This window comes from Stigmatopora argus, chromosome 3 (genome assembly GCF_051989625.1).
Source record: "Stigmatopora argus isolate UIUO_Sarg chromosome 3, RoL_Sarg_1.0, whole genome shotgun sequence".
NCBI classification, from domain to species: domain Eukaryota; kingdom Metazoa; phylum Chordata; class Actinopteri; order Syngnathiformes; family Syngnathidae; genus Stigmatopora; species Stigmatopora argus.
Window position 1 is genome coordinate 6,992,659 of NC_135389.1, and position 27,189 is coordinate 7,019,847.

At 38.4% G+C, this 27,189-nt stretch overlaps 1 protein-coding gene across 1 annotated transcript in view; it reads left to right on the top strand.

Moving 5' to 3' along the window:
* Positions 1 to 27,189, top strand: part of necab2 (N-terminal EF-hand calcium binding protein 2) — an 89,516-nt gene that overhangs the window by 14,692 nt on the left and 47,635 nt on the right. The window contains exons 3-5 of the mRNA XM_077595659.1: positions 17,706 to 17,814; positions 21,968 to 21,993; positions 22,686 to 22,783. Of these exons, the coding sequence (XP_077451785.1) occupies positions 17,706 to 17,814; positions 21,968 to 21,993; positions 22,686 to 22,783 (233 nt within the window). The remainder of the gene's footprint in view (positions 1 to 17,705; positions 17,815 to 21,967; positions 21,994 to 22,685; positions 22,784 to 27,189) is intronic.

The window sequence follows — 27,189 nt, forward strand, 5'->3', positions numbered from 1 at the left end:
CTTAAGCACCCCCACGACCCTTGTCCTTGAAAATGAATGAATGAATTGTTTTGTGTTTCTTAATAAACACCGACACTAACATTGCTGGGGCAGAATTCTGAGGGGCGGAAGGCCCATATATTTAACGTGTTCACCTTCCCATGTCTATCTTGCTTTCACACCATAATTTGTGTAGTATCTCACTCTTGTATGCTCGCTGGAGTTTCTATGATGAATTATTTTCCAAAGTGATGATATTCTTGTGGCATGTTGGCTCGATTTTGTTTAGCATAAAAAAGCTTTTTCACCATTGTTGTCCAGCTCTAATTGATCCTGAACGGGCCGATAGCGATAGCTGCTTGGCACGGCTCCACTGAACACGTATTTGCCTTACATTGAATTCCAAGTGATAGGAGACCACTTGATGATACATTGAAAATGTCATCTCATTGTCGGTACACAGCAAGCTGTTTGGTTATATATATAAGTAGGACAAAATTGTAGCACAGTACCGAGGACCCATTTTGAAACTACTACCTGTACAATACCAATTACAAGGCATTGTAATATGCCTTCCACTTTTGTTTAAAGGACGAATAGTAATTGGACAAGCTGAAATTGTAACTTGTGAAAATGGGGATGAAGTCTTAAATTCATAGTCATTACCGGATGATGTGTACCAAGTGGTGATGCTCAGTCAAGCCTCTCCTTTTAACAGTATTTTCTAATGAGTTTGCAAGCAATTAGCTTATTTTTAGCAACTAACATTGCCCTTAACTCTTCAGTACTTATGGTGCTGTGTTTGCAAGCAGTCATATTATAGATAAATAAAAAAAATCTACTTTCATTTGCACCAGGGTTGATTTTGCTAGCCCTGTCACTTGTCGTCTTAGTGTCTGTCTTTTGGACAAAAATAGTTATTAGTCATATTTTTGTCATTTCAAAATGTTAGCCTTTGTCTAGTTTATGTCAGCAAATACTTTTCCTCTAGTTTTATTCGGAAAATCCTCAGAATGTTTTCATCTGTAACAATTCAAAGGTTTTTGTGTGAAAAATAAAGTTTCCAACAACTTTGATTGTCATTGACAGGTGAGTAAACATTTAGACAGTCCAAATACATTTTTATTATTTAAAAAAGAGTGCTGTGTCATTCAACATACCAAACTGTTTTTCTCATGATGAAGTTAGCAGTGCAAAAAAGCTAAAATACTTGCCTGAACTCGGCGATCAATTTACACCAAAAATTTGCAAAATCCATATTGAAATGAGAACTGACTATTTACTGAAAGAAATGGTTTGTAAAAGATTTCTTAAAATTACTTGCTACAATTTACATTTGAATTAATATCAGCATTGTGAACTGTCAGATGCCGCTTCAGATTTGTGGTAAGGTATTGTTCCCACTAAATGTGTTTGTTTGTGGTCGCCAAGATGGTCATTGCATTCCATTTTCTATTTAAAATATGACCATGTGTCCTTGTGCTGTATCCGACTACCAAGCCCCATTTATGAATCACCATTGATGCAATGAGGCAGTACGTTACATGAGTGACACCACCAAATCTGGTGATATAATTTGACTAACAATAAACAATTGTCACACTTGTGAACTCACGACAGAAACTATGTACCATTTTCGTCTTCTCAGATGAAAACAGGTAACTGGTTTGTTACAGACATCCAGAATATGATTTTAGTTCATCATTGTCACGTCATTGTTTTTCAAAGTTTTTCAACAAAAGATTTGGATTGGATTGGATAACTTTGTTCATCTCATATTCGGGAAATTTCATTGTCACAGTAGAAAGAGGGTGAGAATACAGATACAGGAAAGGCATAGTTACACTATGATATAGTCTGCTTTTAATGAAAACAAGACAAAGCTGCAATAAATGCCCATGTTATGGGAAAAACTGAGTAGTCACTTGTCTTATTATACATTTGTTAACACTTCCTGCATAACTTTTGGTAACCACTTGGTTGGTTGTTTGGTTGGTCGTTGGACAATTGTTGTGGGGTTTGACTTCTACAAGGTTTTCTGTTGACTGAGCTCTGACAGACTCTGAGGAGTGTACAAAAAAAATCAGACTGCTTGAAGTATCAGAGGTATAAGAGGAAATATCTGCTCTAGAGCTTAAAAACCGAGGGGTGTTTGTGTCACAAGAGGAGGGTTGCCATGGTGAGCTAAGATACATTGGTTGAAGCAGTCCTTGATGATCAGAAGCCCCTCAGTTTTTGTTCTCCATCTAAGAAGAGAATCTAGCTGCAGCTGTCGATTCCCCACTTCTATCCTAATGAGTTAACGGTTGGAGGCTTCTAGTCAGCAGTGAACGTGTGTTCTCTGGTTAAAAGCTTTGCACACCGCAGTGTGTATTTTTAGAAGAGTGGGGGGGGGCATTTCTGTTATGAGATGAAAGTGCCAGGGGTACTTCAGGCATGACATTTACATGCCATCATTAGCTCCACGTCCTTGCTGGTGTGTCTTAATCTGTGTGTTGTTCATGTAACAAGTAATTAACTCACACCAAGTGATTTTTTTGTGTTGTGCAATACACACACAAAGTAGAGTACCTGTATTATTTTTTTTCCCTAATTAGTTTTGTAACTTGGATTTTTCGTATATTTTATATTGAATTAGCATAATTTGCTCAACAATCTTTTATACCCATACATTTTATACACCATAAACCTTTTAAACATTTGTATATCACAATTTTGTATGAAATGTGTATGCAAATATTTATATATATATATATATATATATATATATATATATATATATATATATATATATATATACATATCCAGAAATAATGAAAAAAGGATAAGAAAATTATTTAATAAGCCGTTAAAATGAAGGAGAAATGCAAAGACTTTTCAATGGAGTGGAATTACAAGTGGCAGCTCAGTAAACATACTTTAACATCGACCAAGAAGTCAAAAGAAGACAACTTTGTCAGGTTTTTACAAATTAGCTGATGCCAATAACAATACGGAACCAAAGAAAAATAGGTATTTCAATGGTATTGGTTAGGTGTTTTAGTAAAAATGACCTTTAACAAACAAATGAGGAGAGTCTATTTTGGTTAATCACTTTAATCTTATTGACATTCAAATTTTATATTACATTTCTCCTCCAGGAGCTGTGGCTCAAATCTAAACCCTCAGTTGATGCCATATTATTACCTAGACTTCTTTTCAGATTCACCACCTGGCATAGTCAAACATCAGTCATAGCTCAAGCTTGTTCGAATGTTTCTAGCCAGTTAAAATGTTTGCTTTGAAACCCTTGCTGAATTTCTAAGTCCTAAACAATTTCAAAAGATAATTTCTACATTGGTGACCCAGTGGGCGGGTGATTAGTGTGTCGGCCACACCGTTCTGAGATCAAGAGTTCCATCTCAGTTTCAGAACTTCTTGTGTAGAGTTTGCATGTTCTCTCCGGGCTTCTGTAAATTTCTCTGGGTACTCCGGCTCACACCCCAAACACTGCTTGGTTGGCTGGTTCTCAATCTCCACAATCAGCTCAAGGCAGAATGATCATTTATCATTGGTCAGCAACACAAATAGGTCATCAAAATATTTTAACAAATTGTGACCCTAACTCTCATTTTTTAATATGCATATTGTTATGAGCTTTATATGTAAAATGTTCCACTCGCATTTGAGGGATGCTTTGTACGTGTCATCCACAAGTTCAAATTTGCACTGTCGCATTCACCATTTCTAGACAGGCACTCTTTTGGACTCATGATTCATATTTTGTTCCTGGGCTCTGCTGGAGCCACTCTCCCAATGTGATGGTTAATGCTGAGAACAACAAGGAGAAAGTACTGTGGACCACAGATTGACAAACAGCTGCAGGCTAACCAAATGAATATTGTGCTGGTGGACAACAAGCAGAAGAGAATAAAAACAGTGCCAATTCCAGGTTATGCCAACAGCAGGAAGAGGGAATATGAGAAGGTGGAGAAGTACCAAGGGCGGAAAGAGCCAAAAGAGCGGATGTGGTAGTAGGAGCACTCAGAGTAGTGAACTGCAAATTCATATCCAGTTGTACAAATTGGGCATCCTTTACTGTTCATTTATCTACAGTGTCACCATGTAAACAAAAATTACAAGTTTGACACAACATGGTATACTGACTTGGTTTCACAAACTGGCATTTTATCATCTGACAATAAACACCATCATGCTGCATTAGAAAGCACCACTGTAGGAAATGGCAGTCAATACTTTGCAGGTGAAGTAGTATGTCTGGCTGTTAACAGGAACCATAAAACCATTTGTGCAAATGAGACATCCCTTGAGGGAGCAGGCGAGGCTGCCAGTCGGTTTCAGATAGTTAGATGTGTAGTCAAGGCAGACATTGAAATACATCCTCTTTAACTCTACATTAAAATACTGCAATTATCCGCCATCACATATGACAACTCATTACCAGAAAAAAATGCACTGCATCCCCCCAAAACAAGCACTCACACATCAATAAAGTTCCTCATGACCCTGCATATAAAACACAATCTCCACCCAGTAAATCTGCTGTGCAATTTTCTATGCTGTCACACTCCTCTCATCGCATTATTATGTTCAGCCAGCAGATTGATGATGATTACTTATTATTCTACTTTCCACTGTGCTGCAAAATAGATAACAGTAAAGTGAAAGGTTATCGTTGAGTGTGGCTTATCTCTACATTTAGAAAGGCAGACCCACGCAAGTTGTTTACACACAGGTTTGTATCGTTCACTGAGCCAATTAGACATGATCACAAAAATAATTGTATTCTGGTTAAAGTTCAACTTGTAGGGAAATTGTTTATTGAAGGTTAAAATCAATGGTGGTAGTTTCTTTGCTCAAAAAGAGTAGCTTTAACATTTTGCCCTTTAGAAAAGTCATAAGACAGGTGATCTGACCCACTGGCCTAGCTGCTGAATAGTTACACTCAAAAATGCAGTAATTAAGATGTATATTCAAAAGCTGACCTTTCCTGGACTTTGTTCTGATATGTTTGATATTTACTCCCATTTATGCCTCTTAACCGCACTGTGGCAGTAGCTGTTCTCGAGGGCAACTCACATTGGGCCTAAATAGTGTTGTACCTGAAAAGAAAGTTCATAATTTAGATAAACCTGAACTCACCATAGTGTTTTAGCCCGATGAACAATTTTGTGAACTCTGTCTAAGTCTATCTAAGTCTTTTAGAGCCCTCCAAGACACACAGTAAACAATTCCTGATTTAAAGATGAGCGAACTCGAGTATTTGTTAACCCCAGCAACCAATACAGTGGTACCTCTACTTTTGAAATAAATTGGTTCGATAACCAATTTTGTAAATTGGATTTTTTTTGTAAATTGAGCAGTATTTTATATTTGTAAATTAGCTAGTTTCCTCCACGGTTCTCAAAAAAAATAGACCCTTTAAAAATTATCAAAGCGTCCCAATTTTGGATGAAAGATATGGATGTTTTGACGATTTCAACTGCTCAGCGTCGAGGTTCCAGTCTTGTTGCTCTCGTATGAGAGCAAAGCGCCACATTGACTACATTCAGCGAAGCCAACGCAAGTTTCTTTAGCATATTCAACAATCAATTTGAAGTTTTTCCAAAATTCACACTTAGCGGTACCGGTGCGTATTTAGTTCATCATTAACTTTTTGCCGAGTTCCCGTGACATGCGAAGAGCATGCAATGTCTCTGCGGCTTCGCCTCCAATTGTAATGACATCACAGCGCCTTCTCTGTTTAATCCAAAATTCCAAATTATTTATTTTATATATAGTATTCCTTAGTTTCCACACATCATTTTAGTATACATTTTTATAAACATTGATCTATTTTAAAAATAAGTCAGCGAGAGAGACCACACATCCTTTTAGTATATACTTTTTTATTTTTGCAGCGAGAGAGAAGACCGGCCCGACCTGAACCCGAAGTAATGATTGACATTTCAGGCCCGACCTGACCCGAATTTCAGGTCGGGTCGGGTTTCGGGCTCGGGCAAAAGATCTCACCTCTAGGTGGCAGTAATAGGGAAATGCCAGGATTTTAGGTTTACAGTCATTGTTGAGGAGAGGGCAGAAAAGGGTTATTTTTGGATGGATGAACTTAGTTTAAAATGTCCAGTTTTCTAGTAAAAAATTTATTATTTTTGAACAGGATTTTAAAGTGGAAATAACATGTACCGTATTGTCACGACTATAAGGCGCACTCAAAAGTCTTAAATATCCTCCAAAATAGACAGGGCGCATTATAATGCCTGTATATGTGGAGCGCCGTGTGTAAGCTCTAAAGCCTGACTGAGAACACTTCTTGCCGACACGCTTCTTATATAGAGAGAAGGCGGACGTGGGTGGGGTCAAACGCTAAAGGCACGCCCCTACAGCGTACCCGTATATAGTGTGGGCATGTGTTTATTGCAAAACAATTTTGGTTTGGTTTCTAAGGCCCCCGAAAATGAATATAATACAAATAGACACGCTTACGAAGCTCAGTTCAAACTTCACGCCATCAAGGGTGGCAGGCAGCGCTGGGCTAGTTACGCCACTATTTGCAAATGGATTGTGGCCGCTTGGACGAATGTGTCTGCTTGCAATGTTGTTAAAGGCAATAACAACAGATGCTTGAAAACTGCTGGACATCGGCATCAACACAGCTTTACGAAGGGTGGCAGGCAGCACCGGGCTAGTTACGCCACTATTTGCGAATGGATTGTGGCCGCTTGGACGAACGTGTCTGCTTGCACTGTTGTTCAAGCTTTTGCCAAAGCCGGCATCATTTCTGTGGAGCCACATGCCAATGACAATTACTCTGACAATGAAGAGAGGGAACACAGTGTTTTTGATGAATCCTTTGACAATTGATCAATTCGGACACAGAAAATTAGGACTTTGATGGATTTGTGGGTGATGATTGATCAAAAAATGTGAGTACATTGTAAAATGGCTAAATAAAGTACAACCGAACTCAGTTTTGCTTCCGTTGGCTTTTTAAAAACGTGTTTTTAGCGTGTTCGTATGTTTAAGATGGTGTTTGTTTAAGCTGGTGTATGTTTTGCCATGCCTAGCTGTGCCTTTAAATGTGGTGTGTCTTGTGTGTGTGTCAAATACAGAAATAGCACTCGTTACTGACAATGCGCCTTTAAATGTGGTGCGCCATATAGTCGTGAAAATACAGTACAGTGGTACCTCGAGATACGAGCTTAATCCGTTCCGGGACTGAGCTCGTATGACAAGTTACTCGTAACTCGAGGTAAAGTTTCCCATTGAAATGAATGGGAAACAAATTAATTCGTTCCAACTCTCTGAAAAAAAACACCAGAAACAGGATATTGGATTGAAAAAAAAAGTTTTATTTCTTATAATTCGCCATATATTGACAAAGTAATAAATAACGAGTGGTTTAATAGAAATAAAGTGTTTAATCTAACTAAAATTGGCCGGATTTCGCCGAGGGGAGAGGGGCTTCGGTTTTTTTTTTCCTCCACACAACGCACTCGTAAACAGAACAAACACTCCACCCTCGCGTTCGCTATCGATGGGCTGTTTGCTGTCGTACTATTCCCTTCAAAATATTCCGAAAATGATGCACACAAATGTCCTCACAATCGGAGAACGCACGACCACTTGCCAACGAGCAGCAAGCAGTCTTATCAGCGATCGCACCGCTGCTCATGGGAGCTTCCGAGGCGCTGACTAGCGGCTCATTTTAGCTTGTAGCATCTGTGTTCGCATCCCCTCGAACGGCGACTATGATAGAGTTGCTACCGGGGATGCTGTTGCGAGCCAGTGCCCCCGATGTTCTTATGAGCAGCCAACGAGCAGAGTCTTTTATCAGCGATCGCCCCGCTGCTCATGGGAGCTTCAGGGGCGCTGGCTAGCGGCTCCTTTTAGCTTGTAGCATCTGTGTTCGCATCCCCTCGAACGGCGCCTATGATAGAGTTGCTACCGGGGATACTTTTGCGAGCACGAGTATACTTCATTACCCAGAAAGCCCTCTTTTCACCGCGCATGCGCGTTGTGCGTTTCCTGGTCTGAATAGCTCATCCGGTGCTCGTAAATATTGTTATACACGAAAGATATGCCAAAAAAAATGCCATGGCAACCTGGCTTGGTCGCATCACGAAACTTTGACCGCATCACGGGCGAATTATTCGATCGAAATTTCCCCCGTAAGACGAGCATTCCGTATGACGAACGGTCGTATGACGAGGTACCACTGTATATATATTTTTTTGGATTTGATGGGGAAACCCACATAGGTTGATGAATGGATTTGAATCTATGATCTTTGCAGTGTGATGTGGATGTGCAAACCACTTGCCTGATACAGATGTTACATTTAAAAGCAGAATGTGTACAATGTTACTGTAGTGCAGGTAGTTTCATGTGTATCTGAAGGGGGACTGAGGTCCCTATTCTTGTTGTTTTTATAACAATTTCTGTTTTAGGGTGAAAATATGTGATAGTTTTTTTTCTTATTTTTGATTTTTGTTTCCCCCATCCCTCCAACAACATCTTCTTTCCTCCCTTATACTGTCAAGGCTTTAGATTTGGGGCTCTGCATGATGGGTTGTCATAGCAACAGGAAGGGGGAAGTGACCCTGCTTTCAGAACGAGGACAGCACCATCTTACTCCCGCTGTACGTGTGTACGATAGTTCCTCCACTTCATCTCTTTGTCTTACCTTGCTCAAACTCGTATTCAAAACAAAATCCCCCTCGTCTCTCTACCTTATTAACTGGTCTTGTCTATCACATATTGTTTTTGTGCCGGGATGAGTGTTTGTGTGTGCTCAGAACTCAATTCATGCAACAAATTATTGTAACCAATCTTTCAGCTTCTTTCTGTTCTCCCTAAAAAAATCACCCCATCCTCCCAGGAACACACAAATCACAAACTATTTTATATATTATTCAGCACCTACTCACACAAGATGATTGTGTTTGGCTACTGTTTGTAGTATTCCGAGCCCCAAAATTTACTACAGGGAACCATCATGTTTTGGCTGCATGAGGTTTTGCTTCTACAAATTAATTTCCAATGTTAAGTTAGAGGTTGAACAATCTGTATTGGTCCAAACATTTTTGCTTTTGTCCTTTTATGATTTTACCGCACACCACCTACAGTTTCTGGAGGACCTTTGTTCCGGCTATATGATTATTGTTTCTCCCCCCCCAAAAATTAGCTATTATTTTCCCAAACTTATATTTTATATTTTTCACAGGAGTATTTAATTTTAATTTGTCTGAGTTTTTTTCCCTTTGTAGCTTTCTTCATCTCATTTTCTTTTATTCAGCTACCATTTGAGTGTGTTTCACAGTATTACCCCTAAATGTTTCAATGGGTGATATTTGTTTTATTTTATTTTTTCTTTTGTGGCACCTCAGGTTACCGTTTTTTTGTGTTTTTTTTTGTCATGGGGGAAATTTGATTTTGTGATGTTCTTGATAGTAATGTAATATGTAGAGGATGTTTTTGCAATTTGTTCCGTTGTTGATTTTTATTTATTTATTTATTTAATATTTGTATTGAGGTGACCCAGTGGGTCAGTTGTTAGCACCTCAGGGTTAAGGGGGTTCGATCCCAGGTTGGTCCTCACCGTGTCAAGTTTGCATGTTCTCCCCGGGGTGTGTGGGTTTTCTCCAGGTACTCCGGTTTCATCCCACATACAAAAAAACATGCAGGGTAGGCTGGTTGGAGACTAAATTACTGCTGGGTATAGACTGTGAATGGTTGTCTGTCTCTTGCTACCCATAGTTGGCTGATATATGCTCCAGCACCCCCCGCGACCCATGTGAGGATAACTGGTTCAGAAAATGAGTGAATTAATAGAATATATCTATCCAAAATGGGATAGCATATGGAGTATATTTTTGAGAATTTATATCAAGTTGAAATTGTTAGTGTTGAGACAAGCTCAGCATTCATTCTTTAATATATTTACATCAATACACAGACCAATGACCAATTTAAAACATTAAGCTGTACATTATCATCACATGGACGAATAGCCTGTATCAAATTAGCCTGTACAGCTTACTAAAAAAGTGACTTTTAGCATTTTTCTGCCAGGTTCCAAACAGTTCAGCAAGTTAGCAAAATTAATTATAATATCAACAATGGTATAAAGTTGTTGTGTGTGGAGATTTGCATGTTCTCTCGGGGCTTGCGTGGGTTTTCTCCGGGTTTTAGTGAGGACTGTGATCGGAAGCTGCCCAACGCCAGTATATTTGGTCTCACAGGACACGACTGCAGCCAGACACCTCTTACAACATTTGCTGTCCTGCTTCTTCTCCTTCATTGGACAATTTCCAACTATGTTTAGTGGGCTTTCTTGCACGTAACAGTAAATTGGGTCACTGCTGAAATAAACACCAGTGCTAGGCACTCAGTGATGCTTAACTGCTGTACCTTGGAGGGTCAAGTTAGAAATATTTAAATCTGATTAAATATAGTAGCAGAGTGCAGACAGAATTGGAAAGGCAGTCCTGATGCTGTGAACCAACCAGCATCACTAAAATTGGGCCATGTGGAAAAGCATCCCAAATTATCGTTCTTGCTGTTTGTTCCCCTGTTTTTCTTTTTTTTAAATATATTATCTCAATCAGACAAGTTTTCCCCAAGGGCCAGGATAAGAAACTAATTGTGCATGACTCAACAGATCAAAACAAAAAATGTAATTCATTTTCTTCCCCTTGTTCTTGTTAGAATTTTTCCAAAGGTATGAATGTGTGACTGAAACTGAACGGTTTGTTTCTGCCCTGCAGTTTACTGGAAATCCATTTAGGTTCTACCCTACCTACTGCCCATAGTTAGATCGGATAGGCTCCAATAGCCCTGCAACCCTTGTGAGAATAAGCGGTACAAGAGATTAATGAATGCATACAATTGAGATCTCTCGCAGCAAGCCCATATATTATTTTTTTTGTTTTTTTCCATGCAAAAGAAAATATGATAAAATTACAATTTCAATGTTCTTGGTAGTACCTTCTTAAAAGCACACATCCAAAATCCATGCAGAGATAACCTGAAATGTGCTGATGGTTTTGTTATGATATATCTTCACAATTATAAATAGATGAAAAGAAACAACTTGCACGGGCCACCGATGCCGCGGGCATGGGCCGTCGAATCGTCGGCCGTCTTCCCAGGAAATTAAACTTCCAATTCGGTCCTCCGTGTCGTCCAACCATAAATTTGCCATCCAAGGAGCTTTATTTTCAGATAAGTGCAATGAGTTCAGCCCACTGCCCAGACTTAAATGGAATCTCAACTTCCACGTTGCTCCGCCTCGACGTCCTGCCATCCTCGCCGGCCAAAGTGCTCTATTTTTGGACAAGGCCAATAGGGGGGATTTCTATTTAAAAAAAAAAATCCCCCTTCGCTGATGCTCTCTGCCGTCCAGTTTGCCGAGCAAGTTTTATTTTCAAATAAGCACCACAGCGTAAGGTTGCAGGGGGCTCGCATTTCTGATAAAAATCCACCCTCACAGCGGTTCCCAGCTGCTCAGAAGGCTTTATTTTCGGATAAAAATGATGAGCACCGCCCGCTGCCCTCCATTTTTTTCTTTAGTGCTAAGTCCTCTGTGTTCCACCATTTTCCTAGTAGCAAGTGGAGGACTGGGGAGTGGCTTCGGTGTGGATTTTCACATTTTTATGAACTTTTTCCCCCCAAAAAAATCTGCGATGTAGTGAAGCCGAGAAAGTTGAAGCCGTGAGGTGAAGGATCACAGTATGTACATATTTTGGGAGGTACTCAATTATCAGTTCAAATAATCAATAATAAATAAATGAAAAATGATTACAAAAGAATTAATAATGGCAGCCCTAGTTTGGTAATTCAGAGCACCAATCACATAAAACAGCAATTTATTGCACACCAACATCAACATAGACACAGTACTATGTCCAATCTTTAGATGTATAATTAACGAAATGCAACACTGCGGTGCGGAAAATCTCTTGGCTCTCAATGCAAGCACAAGCTTCCCTTTCAAAACACTCAGATGCCAGTTTATTCTATGGTTGACATACAACAAACTCCTATCTTCTGCGATGTTGATGGTTGATGGTTTGTTAAATTAAATGTGAGGACTACTTAAGCGTGTGATTTGTGTTAACATAAAAAACATGTATATAACTTGTATATCATTCATGTTGTTGTTCACGTTAAGAAGAGATTACTTGGCAATTGCATATTAAATATTAAATGTGCAAATGCTTTAGGAAGACTTCAAACATAAGAATTTGTTATGGTCGGACCATGGGATTAACAAAATGTGCAAATCTCTGCCCCTTTCTCTAGTCTCCAAGTGTGCGAATTCCTTTCTGCTCAGTTAATTTAACAGACATATTGTGGGAAATTTTATACACTGTCAAGGGCAGTAACCTGGTGTCAAATGAAAGAGAGAGACATTGAATGTTTAGTATTACCCGGCGCAAAAATATTGTCACTTCTGTGAGCAATCCCGAATTACGTGATGAGAGAAACACCCTCCCAACTGAGAAGCTATTTCAATACATCAATGTTAAGACCACTCACTACTGTGAAAATTAGTTGGGTAACTCAGCTACGGTACTGCGCAACACTAACTATTAAACATGTGATAAGGCCGAGCTTTTTTCTTTCTTTTTTGTAATTAGACATTCTCAAATTTATATGCAACCAGTAAACAAAGGAGGAAGGATAGAAGCCTATTTTTTTAATACCACAATTGTGTTTTACTCTCTCTGCGGCTGCAGGCGTTGTGTTTTTTTTAGTTGTGATGCAGTGGCCCCACAGCTCAACCTGTATCCAGTGAAGCACACTCAAGGACGAGCACACTTTGAGGGCATGGAAATGAATATTTGATATCTAGCTCTGCATCATGTGGAGAGACAATCAGTCATATGAGCAGAGAAACCAGGAAAAAAACATCCCTCGCTCCAGTCCACCACACAGAGAAAAGCTTTTAATGGATCGCTAGGAATAGAAAAAAGCAAATGTGATTTTAAAGAAACTACAGTACTGTCTGGACCATTATGAATGAAATTTCCTCTGTATTTTTTAGTTAATGGGGACACAGTTAAATATGTGTATGTATATAAATATATATACATATATATATATATATATATATATATATATATATATATATATATATGTGTGTGTATATATATATATATATATATATATATATATATATATATATATATATATATATATATATATATATATACACAGTGGTATCTCGAGATAGAAGCAAGTTCCGGGACTGAGCTCGTATGACAAGATTCTCGTAACTCGAGCGGAAGTTTCCCATTGAAATGAATGGGAAACAAATTAATTCGTTCCAACTCTCTGAAAAAAAACACCAAAAACAGGATATTGGATTGAAAAAAATATTTTATTTCTTATAATTCGCCATATATTGACAAAGTAATAAATAACGAGTGGTTTAATAGAAATAAAGTGTTTAATCTAACTCAAATTGGGCGGATTTCGCCGAGGGGAGAAGGGCACAAAAGGGGCGGGGGCTTCGTTTTTTTTTCCACACAACGCACTCGTAAACGGAACAAACACTCCACCCTCACGTTCGCTATCGATGGGCTGTTTGCTGTCGTACTATTCCCTTCAAAATATTCCGAAAATGATGCACACAAATGTCCTCACAATCAGATAACGCACGACCACTTGCCAACGAGCAGCAGTCTTTTATCAGCGATCGCGCCGCTGCTCATGGGAGCTTCGGGGGCGCTGGCTAGTGGCTCCTTTTAGCTTGTAGCATCTGTGTTCGCATCCCCTCGAACGGCGCCTATGATAGAGTGCCATTGCCTGTCGGCGTTGTGTGCACGAGTATACTTCATTACCCAGAAAGCCCTCTTTTCCCCGCGCATGCGCGTTGTTCGTTTCCTGGTCTGAATAACTCATCCGGTGCTTGTAAATATTGTTATACACGAAAGATATGCAAAAAAAAAATGCCATGGCCACCTGGCTTGGTCGCATCACTAAATTTTGACCGCATCACGGGCGAATTATTCGATCGAAATTTCCCCCGTAAGACGAGCATTTTATATATATATATATATATATATATATATATATATATATATATATATATATATAGGCATTTTCTCGTAGCGCCTTCAATGTATCAATCCAACCCTCAAAACTGCAGCTAGAGCTGCGACACATGAAAAATAATCAATAAATCAACGCACAAAAATGGGGTAAAATCCACTTCTGAGCAGCAGTTCATGATTAAATACAAATACTGGAGTTTTTTAGACATCAGAACTGGGCCCGGAGTATCATTTCCCCGGTAAAAAGACAGCGATGAACGTCGATACGTCCATACGTGAAATGACAAAAAATGCACTAAAATTAGGTAAAATCCAGAAATTCCTAGCAGCATTTATTGATTGAATACAAATACTGGAGCTTTTGAGACATTACAACCAGGCCAGGGGGGTGATTTCCTCGGGAAAAGACAGCGATGGACGTCAATGGCGAAATGGCAAAAATTAAACTGGGGTAAAATCCACATCCTAGCAGCATTTAGTGATTAAATACTCACCAAAAATTATTTTTAACTGTACACAATATCCATCCTCCTTTCTTTATTCCTTCTTTTCTATCGCCATCGAAGCTAATGATGAAAGTCGAGCCTGTCCTGTCATATTTCCGGCATAGTATGTCTTGAAAATGGCTTTAAATAAACACAACAATATATTTGCTTGTGCAGCTAAGTTAGCGCAATGAAAGTGGCGCACACACCATTTTCCCGGCTATAACAGGCTTGCTAGCTTCGGAGTTGACCGCCCTTTCTTAATGATATCCATTTTTTCTGGAAAAGTCCATCTGGAAAATAGCTTTGTGAGCAAATCTGCAACCAAATCTGTCGGCCATTGTGGGTGTAGTTTGCGATCTCTGGCTGCCTCACTATGGCTTTGGCCCGCCTACTAGCCAATCATAGTTGGTGAAAGCAATTACGTATCCCAGCCAGCAAAATGCCAACACCTATGAAAAATCATTGTGGGGTTGCCAACTCGAAATCTGATTGGTTAAAAGCAACAGTCTTGTTTAATGCAGCAGACCCCGCAGAACTGATTGCGAAGGCTTTGAGGCAGATCTGATCTGGCAACAAATAATGGCTGAAATGTGATTGGTTAAATGCTTCAATATGAAAACACACATCTGGAAGCAGTGCAACCAGGGGGGAAAGCAATGAAAGCAAGCTAACAAACCATTTGGAATAATAAGTATTGATGGACAAAATATAATATGATTCAGATATTTCTTAGGCCAGCAGAGAAGGCCTTGAAGGCCCTGACGGCCCGCCACTGGTATATATATATATATATATATATATATATATATATATATATATATATATATATATATATATATATACATATATACACATATATACATATATATATACATACAGACGCTCCCCTACTTACGAACGAGTTAGGTTCCGAGCTATTGTTCATAAGTTGAATTTGTTCGTAAGTTGCTCAGTGCTATATTTTGTATTATAATTTATGTTTAAGGCCTATATAAGTATAATGAAGGTTTATATACGTGCATTTGTATGTTTAAGGCTTGTATAAGTAACACGCACTGGTTTGTACTGAAAAAAACATGTAATAAAATGGAGAGAATACATACAGTACTGTATACATACATTAGAGAGAGAGAGAGATTTACTAGAAACTGGCCGAAAGAAGCTATCTAATGACGATTGCAGTTTTCTTTTTTTCATCATAAATGATGCGGTAGCACTGTATGGCATCATTCAATTGATTTGCAAACTTTGTGCAACGTTCAATATTTGGGTCCTGCTGCTCGATCTTTATGTTTATAAATGGTACTGACGGTCGAACGATTCAAGTTGTATTCACGTGCAACGCTCACCACTTTCTGACGCGCATCAAGCTTCGTTATTATTGCCACTCATTTCAAATGAAATGGCTCTCTTCCTTGCACCTCCCTCAATAGAAGCCTTTCGCTTTTCACCAACAATATTCAATAATGGATGCACGAGATATTTAATGATACAAATGAAAAAGGAGATACGTTCATGCACTTCCGCATTGCAACGAACTGGGCAGAGGAAGGTAGATGCTGGGTGAGCTGAGCGCTCACAGCGCCAGGCGTCGGTATTAGCGGCGGAAAGAAGCACTACTCGGAAAAAGGCGCGCAATACAAAATCGAACTTACGAACATTTTTTGACATAAACGCAATTTGCAGACATGTTCGTATGTACCGTTGTTCGTAACTCGAATGTTTGTAAGTAGGGGAGCGTCTGTATATATGTATATATATATACATATATATATATATATATATATATATATATATATATATATATATATATATATATATATATATATATATGTGTGTATACATGTATATACGTATACATATTATGTTACATGTTAAAATTTGTATTGTTTTTACAGTGGTACCTCGACATACGATCGTAATCCATTCCGAGACTGAGATCGTATGTCGAGCTTTTCATAACTCGAGCAAACGTTTCCCATTGAAATGAATTGAAAACAAATTAATTTGTTCCAACCCTCTGAAAAAACACCAAAAACAGGATATTGGATTGGAAAATATGTTTTATTTCTTCTAATTCGCCATATATTGACAAAGTAATAAATAACGAGTGGTTTAATAGTAATAAAATGTGCATAATAGATGTAAAATTAGACGCATTTTGCGGAGGGAAGAGACAACGACACACACGGAGGCGGAGGCTGTTCGGGGGGACTTTATCCACGGCACTCGTAAACGAACAAACAAATTTAAATTAACTTGGATAAATATATATAGACACACTCAAACATACGTAACTTTACACAAAACTGAATTCGAGTTTTGTCTTAATCTTTTGTTACCTTCGTTTTCCGGGTTAGCGGTTTGCCACGCCTCCACCCTCACGTTCGATATCGAAGGACTGTTTGCTGTTGGATTGCCTTCAAAATATTCCGAAAATGATGCACACAAATGTCCTCACAATCGGAGAACGCACGACCACTTGCCAACGAGAAATAGTCTTTAAAGAACGATCGTGAGACCTTCTTTCCTTAGAAAATGCAATAGCTGAGCTTACCCACGTATTGATTGTGGGTAATGAAGTTTTATTCTGAGAAAGGGTGCCATTGCCTATGGGTGTTGTGTGCACGAGTATATTCCATTACCCAGAAAACCCTCTTCTTGCCCGCGCATGCGCGTTGTGCGTTTCCTGGTCGGAACTCGTCTGAATAAATTGTTCAGTCCTCGTAGATAAATTAGTTATACACGAAAGAGATGCGGCAAAAAAGACAGTGCTCTACAATGATAAACAGCCTCTCATGTCATGGCCACCTGGCTTGGTCGCATCTCAAAATTTTAATCGTATCGCGAGCGAATTATTCGATCGAAATTTTCGTCGTACAACGAGCATGTTGTATCACGAGGTACAACTGTACTGTATATTTTGGGGGGGGGGGGGTTGGGAAAGTCATTCGTTGTGTGATACGGCTTCTTGGATGTAACCTCCGCAAGGGTTCTTTACTACTTTTTACCGTTTCATCATAATTAAACTGAGCAGGATATCAATTTGCCTGATTGCTGAGCTACTGCAAAAGAAAAACAGAATAAACAGAAATCCTTGCAATCAAATTGAAAACTACTATTCTGAATATGTCAGCAATAGTAATATATATGGTCAATGTGTTTCTGTGTCCACCAGATGATGGTAAACTCTCTCTAGATGAGTTCCAGGCTTTTTTCTCTGATGGCACGCTGAATGAGGAAGAGCTGGAGAAGTTATTTCATACTATCGACTCTGATAACACCAGGTGAGCACAAATATGGCATTCGGAGTAGTAAACTCTTACCAACTCAGCATTTTTCTTGCGCATAGCAGGTCATTCTCACGCCACACCTTATATTTCCAGATGTTAAAACCGTTCTGGCGGCATCACGTCGTGCCTGACGCCAGTCGCGTGTCACACGTAATTAGATTTACTTTGCAAGGGTGAAAAGAATAGCATCCTGGTTTAGTGAATGAATGCTGTGTACTTTTGGCCAGCAGTAATCCAGCAGAAGACTAGACTGTCACGTTACTGTTTGTCGGAACGTTAAGTAGCAGAACAATTAACGTGAGCTAAAAGCCATAACAAGATTTGACTGGAGTGAAAGAGCTCTGTGCATGTTATCTATTTAAAGCTCAACGCTGAAACACAACACATCCTATTTGCAATCTGCTGCTTTAAAAAAGTCATAATCTTGATGGTCACACATAATAGTTAGAAAACAGGTATCACAATCCTCCATTATTTTAGGGGTGCACACGTGCTTTAAACTGACTGTTTGCATCTCAATGTACAAACATCGTCAACATTTAACGGTGTGTTGTGCTAGACAACAGTAACTAACTCGTTAAACTTGTGCTTGCATTGTATTCTGGGTTGATAGCAAACGTAACTCATATGTTGTTTCATAAAGAACACTAGAAATAGGATAAATGCTACTCATATTAGCAACATTAGCTCATCTGTCAGTGCAAGATTACTCCAAAGTATCGTAAAATGAATACAATATAAAATCAGGCTCACATGTCTCGAACAACAAAATAATACCTATCACGTAGATGATGGATTTGTATTTATCTCAAACTTCCAAATTCCAATCATAGTAAATATTTCAGTATAGTTTTATCTTCATCTGCTTATAATAAATACATCAATCAATTTAAATTCAGTCATTGTAATTGAACATTTTTTGGGCAATTGTTAATGTCAGGAAACTATGAAATCTTCTCATCATCTTGGTTTCCACTGTTATTTACCAATCATTAATCAGTCAATTGTAGATGCTCCGTGAAGACCTCCCTTGACTGGCTCTCATTAAATCAATGTATGGACCAATCAGGCCAATATATTTTGCAATCAGGAGAAGTGTACTGACTGCGAGCTGAGTAATCACCATTGGTCTTGATAATTTACACATCCATGTCCATAAAAAGAAGTGTAGTGTATAATGTAGCCAGGGAGAACAGAAAGCAATTTCTATTGTTGTTAAAGTTCAATTATATTTAATGGTATATATGCAGTATTAAACACGACCAAGTTATTATTTTAGTGGCAGTGTGAGAAAAAGCGATTCAGACTAATGATGTTGCCTGTTGTCACATTATATATATATAACTCAACACCTGGGTGGGTGCAGTTAAGAAAGATGCAATACATTCAATGGTGCTTGACACCCACACAAGTGTGTTGCCATGTAAAGACAATAATAGTTTTGATTTTCACAAGTACATAAAATCTGAAATTACACTCTTAGACATGGGTAAACTACGGTCTGAGGGCCACAAATGACAATTGGGGCTGTTATTTTATGCCTGCTTTAGTCCTTCAAACTTTATTTTTTCATTCTTCTTCTATACTGTGCATCCTTGTAAGGGTAGCGGGGGTTACTGGAGCCTATCCAAGCTGACTTCAGACGAAAGACAGACTACTACACCCTAGCTAGACTGGTTGCCAGTCAGCCGTAGGGAACACAGAAAAACAATCATTCACACTCACAATCATACCGCCACCAGCGGGAATTGAGCCAACGACTGCCTAGACCGAAGTCAAGCGAGTGAACCACTACATCACCAGGCATCTTCAGTTCTCCAATCTATAATTAGAAAATAACCATGAAGTTATTGTGAAATTCCAATTTGTTTGCCATTATTAAAGGCCTATGACAGGTCAAAATGGTTAAAGGTTGTCATCTATGTTTGGAAGTTGGTTGCAATCAACTTTGCATGTCAACCCTCTCTTTAAACGAGTGGATTCGAAAGTGGAGTGATATGATGTCACACCCAGTTTGATACACGGCCACTCATGTTGAGCTGTGAAAGGGCAGTGCATCGCTACATTAATCTTCTTGCAGAGCTGCCATTGTCAGCCAAATTTACATAAGCTTAGAAATGACGTCAACTTCTTTTGACTGAAATCCTTGAAAGTATATCAATCTCAGGCTTTTTACTGTATTCAGACCCATGCCCAAAGTTGCCATACCCTGAAACAGCACCGCAAGAAGTCCAACTGGAATGTAATGAGCTTCACTCTGAGTTTGTCTTAAAGGAGAAGTTCAAATGATGAATATACTTTATTAAGTCACATTTCCAAACTCGAAGAGGACAGATTTTGACTTTGTCTGTCTTGGCCCACAACTGTGAGGAAACATTCAGCATCATTGACATCAACAAAGCGCATCACATATCCATATTAATTGACCGACTCCACGGCTATGTCTGGATAATTTCCAGAACTACTTACACTTTTACCTTTGAAGTCAATGCATTGACAGGAGAGTGAGGTTAACAACATTCTTCCCACTAAAACTGAATTTGAATGTTTCCCCAAATTCATTCACATTAATTCGCTAAAACCATCCATCCATCTGTTCCTGGCCCGGCGCTTCTGTCACATATCGAAAACAATTGTGGCCCGCGAGTCCTAATCGTTTGCTCACCTTTCAAACATTTTATGAGATAGCAGGAAGTTAGTAGACAGGGTGGTTTGATTAAGAGTGATTTGTATATGGCACCACGCCTCCTCCTTCTACCCATCTGACACCGCACCCCCATTTAGACCAATTTTAAAGAAGAATTAGAAGATAATTTAATTGATGAGACAAGGAGAGTGAAATATAACCTATTTTTTTCCAGTAGAATTTCACTTAAATGATTCAAGCCTGGTGGGGCGAGTGGTTAGCGCGTCGGCCTCACAGCTCTGGGGTTCTGGGTTCAAATCCAGGTGACGTCCACCTGTGTGGAGTTTGCATGTTCTCCCCGGGTCTGCGTGGGTTTCCTCTGGGTACTCCGGCTTCCTCCAGATTGGGCACTCTAAATTGCCTCTAGGTATGGGTGTGAGTGTGCATGATTGTCTGTCTCCTTGTGCCCTGCAATTGTCTGGCCACCGATTCTGGGTGTCACCCGCCTCTGGCCCGGAGTCAGCTAGGATAGGCTCCAGCAGCCCCCACGACCCTAATGAGGATAAAGCGGTTCAGAAAATGAGATGAGATTCTACCATTCCATTGTAGAAAATTACTTTTATTTGACTGGTTATATGCTAATGTGGAGTTCACAGTGTGGGACATTTAATAACAGGTCAGCAGTCCAATTCCAACTTTGAATGCTCTCTTTTAGCAGTGTGACTTTTAGCAAGACACTGAACCCTAAAATGCTCCCTAGTGAGCTTTGGCAGTATCTGTACTTTGGTGGCTCTAACTGTGTAAATAAATTCAGTCCTGTATCATGAATTTTTGCAACATATTTGTTATTTGGTTTGTTTATGATTCAGTAAAAAAAAGACAGCCAAATTGTGGCTGTATTTTTTTAAATATAGGAATGATTATTAATCTCTGACCTTTGACTCTTTTACATTGTATAAAAATGCTAAATCAATAGTTTCAAAGACAACTCTTATGTTTGGTGCTAATATAAATAATAAATATTTTTCAGCTGCGGTTAAAATGGCCTGTGGTAAATGCCATTCAGAATTTGTGCTACTCAGAGACAACATCTGAATCCAATTTGGTGGAGGATATATTTATATTATTTGCTTATCTGAGTGGCTTCATTCTCTGTGAAATAGAAATGGAAAAAGTAATTTAATTTTTCAAGCATTTCATTGCATTTGTATTATTTACTGAACAATCATTCAGGACCTGAACAGATGGGGACTTTCTTTCCATCTCATCCAATGCCCAGTCATCAGTTACAATTTGCCAGTCTTTTTAATTCTTCTTTTTTTGTATCTCTCCATCCATGCCTCATTTTTGTTAATCACATCCTTTCCTGCTCCAGCAGACAAAAATGAAGTAGATCGGACTCTTGCCAATTGTGTGTGTGTTTGCATTGTCAGTTGCATGTGAAATCCTATTTCTGATCCTTTTCTTGTCCTTCTTTCCTTCTTACCCTTACCACTCCTGCGATCTGCTGTGATGTGATAGTAATGTTGACACAAAGGAACTTTGTGGTAAGTATAATCCGCACACAAGAACTCCTGCACACACATAAAAAGAACGCTTGCTCCTAGGCAAATACAGAGGATCAGGAGTTCCAAATATTTTCCACCTAAAGCCATGTGAAGAAAATTGTGACCTTTAGATGAACACACTTAAACAATTGATAGGTGAAGGTATATTTAAGCAAGTAATTGGTGTTTTCTAAAAAACTATACATAGTCACTCTACATCATTAAGTGTACAGGCACAGCTAACATATTCAGTGGGTCTGAATTTAAGTAGTTTCGGATAATGGTGGTAGGTTTGAGTTCCTTTGGGGTTTATTTATTGATTTATTTTTTATTTTATTTGTATTTAAATATGCTTGGCGATTTCCTTTTGTGTAACTTGTCCGTGTGATTACACATTGATTTCACTTGTGTCGCCTCTCGTTTCACCCTTCTGGTCATCGTTGTCTTGTCAAAACTTGTCTGTCTAATTAAATCGTTTTGGAATGAAAATGTGCACTCGTTTTGGCCCTTTGTGGAATAGTTAGGAATTCCCTGGTCTAGATCATTCTTACAATTGGTATGTCATTTTTGATGCATAAAGTATGTGGACAAGTTGGTTTGGTCATTGTAACACTAAAATATTAAGTGAAAAATGACGTTGTTTTTAATGAAAGGACAGTATTAATGTTATCTACATGCATATGTGTGTTAAGATTACTTTGCCAAGCACATGGGGGACTATGAGGGAGTCCTGGCCTCACTGGAGACACTCAACCTTTCCATCCTCAAAGCCATGGACTTCACTAAAAAGGTGGTAAATGTATCTGATGCTTTATCTTCCAGTAACTTATTTTAACTCTATTGCCTTTTATACTATATATTCAATGTGTGGTTAAGTTATACTTACATTGTGCTTATAATACACTTAACCATCAGGAATCTGAAAAGTGTGAGCACTATGTAAAACCTGGACTTACAAACTATTCAAAATCTGTATAAGACTCCAAAAGCTGTAAACCACGGGTGGTGATAACTGAAACCTTTCATTATCCGGGACAGCTTTAGCGCTGCATGCTATGCTCTTCAGAGAATATTCTCTCAACCTTGCGAATCACACCCCTAAAAGACCTTAAGAGGAAAAAAACAACACAATGTGTAGTTTAAGGAGTGTGTAGCCATGCTGTTCTTGCTGGCGCTACAGGGTGCAATGAAACCTTTTAATACCCTATTTACCACACACTCCACATGGTGTGTGCTGGTCTGCTGTTGCGTGTCAGCAATAATGAAACACATTCACATGGTGGACTATTGGAAAATACCACACTGTTATTTTATTTCTTGAGTTACAACCTTTTTCTAACACTTATTGTTATATTTTGCCTGCCAGCGTTTTTGTGTGTTGTGTGGGTCTCCGTGGCGTGCATACTTGCAATTACTTATCTTTTTTTTTTTTTGGTCAATGCTATATATAGCAGCTGGGCCACTGCACCTCCAATATTCAGTCGATGTTAGGAATCGTATGTCTGTCCTTTGGTGTGCATTGAAAGACCATTTCCAGTGTCTTGAATCTACTTTTTCTACTTGTATATTCTGTCTTATTGTTTTTTAACTAAGGCTGTACAGCAGCCTGCATTAAAATACCTGTCACTGCAAAACGCAACCATACACAACTTGCATTTGAATTATTAAAAAAGAAGAAGCAAATCTTGTATGATTTGAATTGCTGTTAAAAGATTTGGTTGTTGTTCCAAGATCATCCAAGTTTTGAGATAAATATAAATCACATCAAGCTTAAAATAGTCTTCTGTATGGCTATATGGCTTTTATTTGCCGTTTGAGCTGTTTGTTGTGTTTTCGTACTGGTTGAACAATGAAAACTTAATGCTACAGCAGTGTTTCAGAGAGGAAAACATGAGTTAGCTGGATTACTGTAAAGCACATTATTTGGGAGTCAGCCAGTCTTTCATTGGTCGCCTTTTAACTCATTAAAGAGGGACCACATTACCTCCCTTCACTGGCCTGCCTGTACATTTGTAAGATTTTTTAAAACCTTTAAATGGCCTAGCACCACAGTACTTGTCCATCCTCATTCTGTGCTCGGTGCCTCAGGTCGGCTGATTGGCAACTTGAGATTCTGAGGTTCAAGTGGTGGCTCAGAACATTTTCAGTGTGCGGCCCAATGAAATAGAAAATCGAAATAGTCTGCCTTTTAGCCTTAACAAAGCCCCATATTGTCCATTTTAAAACGTATTTTTGCCCCCATGCCTTTAACACGGCATGAGACTGAACACACAAAGGGAGACGCATATTTTACATAAAGATTCCCGCCCTCCACTTATTGGAACAGTTGGTATGCTGCGTTTTACCCTTTACCCCTCATTGACCCTCTAAAAATCAACATGGTGCCAGGAGAGGGATAAAGATGCAGGTTCCTAACTGCAAAAGGACGATTGGGAAACGACTTTTATTTCTCCCCTTCTCAAGCTTTTTCATATCCCCACCCTAAGGCATCTTTGCAGTGAAGGGGCATTTTACGAGAGATAACTTACAATGAGTGTAAGTTGAAATTTGCTCTTGGTATGAATGGCAAGCCATTGATGGATGGGTTCAAATCCAAAACCACTCAATCCTCAAAATGGTCGTGGGGGGTGCTGAAGCCTATCCCAGCTGACTTTGGGCTGAAGGCGGGGGGGACGCCCTGAATCGGTGGCCAGCCGATTGCAGGGCACGAGTAAACAGACAACCATTCACACTCACGCTCATACCTATGGGCAGTGTTGAGTGTTGAGCCTATCCTGCTTGTCTTTGGAATGTGGGAGTACCCAGAGAAAACCCACTCAGGCCCGGGAAGAGCCAAGTCGCAAATTCTATGCAGTTAATAGGTACAACCAAAAGCAGTACGACCGAGTCGGCGAGTAAACTAATGATGCAAAGTACCAAAATTATCATAACAAGAAATAGAACCGTATGAAGGCAGAAGAACTCAGAATGAGTGTTGGAAACACAGCGGTCATCAAAGGAATAGTCCGACAATCAGCTGACTGGGGCATATATTAGTATTGATACCACATCTCACATTGCCAGTTTTAAACTGCAAATTTTATCTTTAGTATAAAATAAAAAACGCTGAATGAAATCAACATATTAGGTATCAATCCATGTACTTTATATATATATATATATATATATATATATATATATATATATATATATATATATATATATATATATATATATATATATACATATATACATATATATAATATAATAATATATATAAGATAAAAATTTCAGTTTAAAACTGGCAATGTGAGATGTGGTATCAATACTAATAAAATGGTAGTATATAAAGCATTCATTTTCATTCATTGAACAATGTGAAGCCTGTTTGACTCAAAACCCACTTAATATACTTATCAATGAATGCAGATGTGGTATTTCCAATCTTTTTTTTTTCATTCATTTATTTTCTAAATCACTTATCTTCACAAGGTTCGCGGGGGGCACTAATAATTATTTTGATGGCAAATTATCATTCAGCACATGTAGCATTGTTGGAGTTATCCCAGACCAGCTAATCATCAAGTAATTAGTGATAGTCAAGTAATGTTGACACAAAGTAACTTTGTGGTAAGTATTATCCGCACACAAGAACTCCTGCACACACATAAAAAGAACCTTTGCTCCTAGGCAAATACAGAGGATCAGGAGTTCCAAATATTTTCCACCTAAAGCCATGTGAAGAAAATTGTGACCTTTAGATGAACACACTTAAACAAGTAATTAGTGATTTTTAGTAATTAGTGATAGTCGTGAAATTAAGTTATCTTCTCAAATTAATGTGGGTATTATTAATATTCACAAACCCAATTATGCACAAATGACGTTAAGATAGAAGATGACTTTACCAATTATGATTGCAGACACCCTCAAGGACTTGGAAATAAAAAGCCAGTGTAACACATGAAATATACTACTACTAATAAAATGAATGATGCATATTTTATTTTAATGTTAGCAAGCGAGAGAAACCACTACCTCAAATTCAAAGGAGCATGATAAAATCTTGACTCTGACCAATTCTTTGCTGGGTTTCAATATATTTTCTTTTCTTGCATGGGTTTGTAATACCTATACTTACCCACTAATAGCACTAATGTTCATTTCAACGTTCTCTAAAATATCTATACGCATCATTGTAAGTGTGAATGGTTGTTTATTTCACCATGAATTTCATTTTTTACACAGACCTGAGCAACATTTAACGTATGGAAAGTGTTGTATAAGCACATGGGTATGCTCCTCTGAGAATGTATGCTAGTCTGACAGGACACTGGGTTTAATGTTCTCCCCCACAGTTATTTATTTAGTTTTTTTGTGACGCTTTACGGTTGGAATATAAAACAAGAAAACTCTGTATCGGGCCCCTAATGAACTGTACAATCAACCACACTTTAAATTCTCGTCAAACAACAGGTAAATTATGCAGTTTCTTTCCATGCAACAAATATTAACAAAATATTCTGTTAAAAATATTGTCCAACTAAAGAACATGGCAGTCATTGCAAGATAATAAAGATGTTATTTTCTAATCATTCGTACTTAAGTGTGTAACAAATTGCTGATAAAAGCAAATAAACTATTTCACGTTCTGTTATCACATGGCTATTTGCAGGAAATTATAACATTTTTTTTTCTTCAAAACAGCTGATTAATGATTTATAGACACCGCTTTCATGGGATGTCTGCAGTAAGGCTTAAAAGTGATAAATTGCAACTTGTTAAGTACCTTAGTCAGCTTAATGTGAGTTTATGCATCAGTGAAAGCTGCTGATTTAAAAAAATGTGGGGTAAAAATCCTTTAGAATATGATTGAATACATACATTTGAAAGTGAATTTATTGACAAAACATTTTAATCTTATTTTTATTGACAGCTTAGAGTTACTGTAGGGTTGAAACATTCCACTCTTAACCATTCACCTCTTTCTTTTATTGTGCAATACAATTCAGAGGCTGTTCTGGAAAACAACTTTAATTGGCTCTGAATGTGGATTTAAGTAAGCGTCCTTCTTAGTGTGTATGTGCAAGAAGTTGTTAAATTCCCTGTCTTGCATAAATGCCTCTTTTAATGAGACGTTTCCCATAAGCACGGTAGTTTTCTTTACACAGAAACGCCATCTATCCATATTGTTAGGGCTGTCTCTTTTTTTTTCTA